The sequence below is a fragment of the Tupaia chinensis genome, unplaced genomic scaffold (genome assembly GCF_000334495.1).
Source record: "Tupaia chinensis unplaced genomic scaffold, TupChi_1.0 Scaffold000093_1, whole genome shotgun sequence".
Classification (NCBI taxonomy): Eukaryota; Metazoa; Chordata; class Mammalia; order Scandentia; family Tupaiidae; genus Tupaia; species Tupaia belangeri.
The window spans coordinates 10,264,183-10,269,464 of NW_006159555.1; the positions used below are offsets into that span (position 1 = coordinate 10,264,183).

General features: G+C 49.8%; 1 protein-coding gene across 2 annotated transcripts in view; it reads right to left on the reverse strand.

The window, feature by feature from the left end:
- Window positions 1-1,917: 1,917 nt before the first annotated feature.
- NOL6 (nucleolar protein 6) overlaps window positions 1,918-5,282 on the reverse strand; it is a 31,957-nt gene continuing 28,592 nt past the window's right edge. For both annotated transcript variants that reach the window (XM_027769809.1, XM_006143106.3), the window contains 3 exons: window positions 4,867-5,061; window positions 4,657-4,758; window positions 1,918-4,446 (listed from right to left, as the gene is read on the reverse strand). In XM_027769809.1, the coding sequence (XP_027625610.1) occupies window positions 4,297-4,446; window positions 4,657-4,758; window positions 4,867-5,061 (447 nt within the window). In that variant the 3' untranslated portion in view covers window positions 1,918-4,296. The remainder of the gene's footprint in view (window positions 4,447-4,656; window positions 4,759-4,866; window positions 5,062-5,282) is intronic.

The following is a 5,282-nucleotide window of genomic DNA, read 5'->3' on the forward strand; positions in this document are numbered from 1 at the left end:
CTGGTCCGTTTTTTTTTTTTTTTTTAAAGAAAGAATTATTTAACTTTATTTACTTTTTAATTTGACCAGAGAGGGACAGAGTGAGAAAGAAAGAGAGAGAGGGGAAATGAAAAAGCAAGCTGCCAGGTCCAGGAATCGAACCATGGTCAGCCATGTGGGAGCCCAGTGGCCTTAACCACACTGCCACCTGCCAGCTCCCAATAAAGTTCTGAATGCAAACCACCAGATATGGGACTCAAACCTTGGTTGACCATGTGAGAATCCAGCATCTTTAACTACCATGTCAGCTGCCAGCCTCTAAAAAAAATCACCTTTCAAAAAAACCTACACACATGGGGCCGGCAGGTGGCGTGGTGGTTAAGGGCGCTAGACTCCCACATGGCCAACCATGGTTCAAGTCCCGGGCCTGGTGGCTTGCTTTCTCACTTTCTTTCTCTCTCGCTCTGTCCCTCTCTGGTCAAATAAAATAAGTAAATGAATAAATAAATAAAATAACTCTTAAAAAAAAAAAACCTACACACATAGTCCAGTGCATATAGACGTGTGCATACTCCCAACACACAGAATAGATAAGCTATGCCACACACCAGATACAGACTGTTAGCTCGTCCAGGTCCACCTGTACATTTTTATTTTACTTTATTTTATTTTTTAAAGGCTTTTTAATTTTATTTTATTATTCATTCATTTATTTTAATATGACCAGAGAAAGACACACACTGAGAGAGAGAGAGAGAGAATGAGAGAAAGAGAGAGAGAGAAAGCAAGCCACTAGGTCTGGGACTCAAACCGTGGTTGGCCATGTGGGAGCGTCCAGCAACTTAACCACCATGCCACCTCCTGGTCCCCTGTAAATTTTTATTTTTAAGAATTATTTAACTATATTTATTTTAATTTGACCAGAGAGGAAAAAAAGAGAGAAAATGAGAAAGCAAGCCACCAGGTCTGGGACTTGAACCGCGGTTGGCCATGTGGGAGTCCAGCGCCCTTTACCATGCCACCTGTTGGCCCCCCCACCTGCAAGTTTAAATGCAGAGGCCCTGGGGCCAGCACATGGCATGGCAGTTGACTGGATCCCACATGGCTACTGCATGGTTTGAGGGGGTGACTTCTCACTTTCTCTCTCTCTCCAGGGACCCGTAGCAGCAGGCATGACAGCATCATCCCTGCATTCTTGCTTACATACAGCTTCTGGCTAGGCTTCTCGCCATCCCTTCCTTTGAGGTTCCAGCTCACCACCCAGCCCTAACTCCTCCTCCCCTGACCCCTCAGCTAAAGCCTGAGCACCTCTCTACTCTAGAGCCCAGTGGGCTGGGGCCTGGGCAGCCAGACAAGTATCATCCTGGATCTGAGAAAAGGAGCTCAAGGCAGTCATCTTGGACACCAACCTCATCTACTTCCCAGGCAAAATCTGAATAGGTTGGAGCTGCAATGTGAAGGATTTGAACGAGAGCCTGGGCTATCTCGCTCCCCCACCCCCCACCCCCCCCCCCCCCCCACCCCCCCGCTTCATCCCAATCAGGCTGGGGCAGGGAGTGCAGGGAGAGATGGTTCAGCTCCTTGGGTTTGAGTTCTCAGCCCTTTCATACTGGGCATTGGGTGCCTGACAAAGCCATCACCCTGCCCACTCTACAAGTGGGGATACTGAGTCCAACAAGGAGAATGACTTGCCCTAGACTGCATGGAGAGCAGGACTAGGCACATTCCCCTGGATGGGACTGTTGGCATCTCTCAGAGCCACTTGTAATCCTGCCTGGGGACAGATTCCACCTCTTCTTGGATCATCCAGATCTGGGTTTATGAAAGGCCCTGAGGCTGACCAGGAATGAAATGGCCAGCAACCCTTGGCCCTCCCCAGAGCCCACGGAGACACTGTGGAGGAACAGTCAAGGGACCAAGGAAAAGGGAGGCAGGGAAACAAAGATAACATGGATCATGGCCAACAGGGCTCCATGAAGTTTATGAATTATACAGTCAACACACGCACCACGGCATGTCAATGACGGGTCACACATAGGACGCCAGTCCCATGAGCAGCAGGCTGTGCCATATAGCTTAGGTGTGTAGTCTAACATCTAGGTTTGTGTAAGGACACTCTATGATGATCCCATGATGAAACTCCAATTACGCATTTCTCAGAATGTACTCCCATCATTAAGCAATGCATGACTGTACAGCACTGGGAAAGATGTAGACTCCTCTTACACGAAGCCAACCAATTTATCTTCCATGTTAACTTCAACCCTGGGTTGCACTTTCCCATGACAGTCACAGCAGGGGCAGCAGAGATTCACAAAGACCAAGAGTTGAGATGAAATTAGAGACCAGCTTTCCACATGTGGCTTATTCTGAGGCAGGTGTTCACTAGCCAGACACCAAACAGTCCGTGTACAAAGTGCCCATCCTGGGCCTATTCCTTCATTCAATAAACATCTTCTAAGATGTCTTCTATGACCAACGGGCACCCCTACATGGTCTGTAGTAGAATAAGGCATGCCCAGCGTGTACAGGGAGGCCTTTGATGCAAACCTGGGGCCTTCTCCCATAGGCCCAACATCACAGAGCTTTGCCCCTGGCTGGCCCTTAACTGCCAGCTTTTTATTATCTCAGGTTTTCCTTCTCACCACCACTACCCGACCTGTGGGACAGTTTGCAAATTATGAAGTCTTCTGGTGGCCTTTCCTGCACCCGAGTTGCCTGGGCTGGATGCCCCTTCTGCACACACCTGTATCCTGCCTGAGCAAAGCACTGCACTGTACCAGGTGCTGTGAAGGACACCAAGAAACCTGTGTCTAAACATGTTCCCTGCCCTCCAGGAGCTTACGTATGAGAGACTAGGTCAAAACCATGTCAAAAAAGGGAGATAAGCCAGAAGTACATAGGAGAAATTAAGCAATTAAATTTTAAATCAGAGTTCAAGACAATAGAGAAGTTCACACCATTGTACATGCCTGCCAAGTGAACTGAACAGACAGTAATTGCCTTAATAGTTCTGAGGAGGGAAAGATCACCTAAGGCTGGGGGCCAGGGAGGGGCTTAAGGAGGGGCACTATTTAAGCTGAGTCTGGATAAACAGCCAGGATTAGAGACGGAGAAACAGAGAGGCTGCCAGAAAGGGGGTGTGGACCAGATTGAAAGAAGGCAGCATTCCCTCTTCTCCAGGGGGCCCTAGAAGCTCCTGAAGAGCAGGTCTTGGGTATAAATCATCTCTACAAGCCACTGGAGGTGCATGCGGCAGTTTGTGAGTTGAACAGGCAGATAGCTAAGGCAGAAACAGAAGGTGCAAGGCACTCAGATACTGGGGGGGCAGGGGAGGAAGGGGAGGTAGGGGCTGGTATCTAGTGCTTCCTGCATCTCTCTCAGACTGGAAGACCACCAGTTCCCCTGACCCCTTCACCACCCAGCTCCTTCCAATCCTGTTTTTCCCTAGTGCCGCCATCCTGGAGGACAGAAGAACCAACATAGGAGGGCGCTGTGTCCTTTCAATGCAGTCTGTTCATACACACATGGTCCTCTTCCCACTGCCTGACACTGGTGCTCTATGACCCTCAGGAAGTGCTGTATCTCCTCTGGGTGCCATCTCAAAGGCCTGATGCTGCAGTGAAGGGCATGTTGAGATCTAAGCACATGTAGTGGGAAGGAGACAGACTCCACCCCAGCTGTCTACCCTCTTCTCCAACTGTTCCTGGGAGAAGCCTACAATGGAACAATAAAAAATAAAAAGGTTCCTTGGGCCAACAGTAATGTGCTACTCAAAGAAACTGAATCCCATGTGGCAAATGTGATCTAAATCCCCAGCATGATCAGCCTGAAATATGCCAGGCACGTATATAAATGCTTAAGATCCAATGGGTCGGAGGACTGAAGGAAAAGGATCACGACATGACTTGATCTTAGGGAAGGGTACTCATTTTTCTCTCACTTGTATTCACATGTGCTATCATGAATAAAGAAAAAAAATGTATAATTTTAAAAATAGTAATAAAAAGGCCCCAGGCCCAGGTATGACAGGTGGATAGATCTCTTGGGTTTAGCTCCTTCTCTAAACTGGCTCCTACTCCTCTCTGGCAGTTCAGATGGGAAGGTCCTGGCGACTCCACAGGACACTATTACCCCTGCCTCAATCCTGGATTATGAGAGAAAATTGGGGCAGAGTTTTTGAGACGATTCAGTGTCTTCAGGCCAGCAGGCCCTCATGGAGGGTCCATATGCAATGAAAGCAAAGGTTATCCTCCTGACATAGTGTTCCAGAGCTCCAAAGTCCTATTGTCCATCTAGCTTGTTCCAGGACTGGCATCACACGGTCCACCTCTCACTTCGGGCCTCTACGGCCTGCACTAAGCCTTCACCTAACACAGCAAAGTCCTCCAGGATTGCTTCCACATTGGGCACCATCACCAGCTCCCCACCTTGAGATACCAGCATGCGCCCCTTTGTGCTGGAGGCCTGGGGAAAGAAAAGAAATGGGGTTGAGGTGTCACATTCAGAGACCCCAGGCTGGGAGCTGAATGGGGGCAGTGGAGAAAGACACACAAGCCTACACACTCCACATCTGACACAGGATCACACATGGAACAGACTACACACAGAAAGGCATGCCCACATGGAACCACACATAACTACTCAAGGACACTTGGCTGTCACTGGCTATCACACCTTAAAGGGCTGGGGCTGGAAACTGGTGGGCTTCCAGAGGACACCAATCACCTCCCCGCCATGTTGGTCATAGAAGAAAAGGGCCAGTTCCCCGAAGGCCTCCTAGGAAGGGAGAGATAAGACATGAGATTACAGGTAAGCACCTGAGATCCTCCTCCAGCTCCCCAGGGAAATCTCCTCTCCAAGGTCAGTCAACCCTTTAGGACCTACCCTGAGCTGTGCCAGATAGAGCTGGGGAGGATCATAGCCCAGCACAGGCATCAGGGTTGAGGGCCCTGGCTCACTGAGCATGCCACGACAGAAGGAGGCAGCTGGTGAGTCTACGGCCTGGCGGTGCCGCGGGATGTGGCGGGGAGACAGGCGGATCAGCACATCGTACATGTCCAAGGGTGGCCGGAACACTGTCTACGAATGGGGGCAGAGAGGAGTCAGCAGTGCACTCTGGAACTGGGAGCTGGATCACAAACCCCTCCACATGCCCACCTCAGTTCCCTCCTGCTTTGTCTGACCACCCACTATAGGACTTCAAGTCCATTTGAAGGTGTGAACACCAAGACCCACAGAGGATATAGCTGGTGCCCACTCAAGGTCAGCAGGAGGAGCACAGACAGAAGCATGATGCCTGG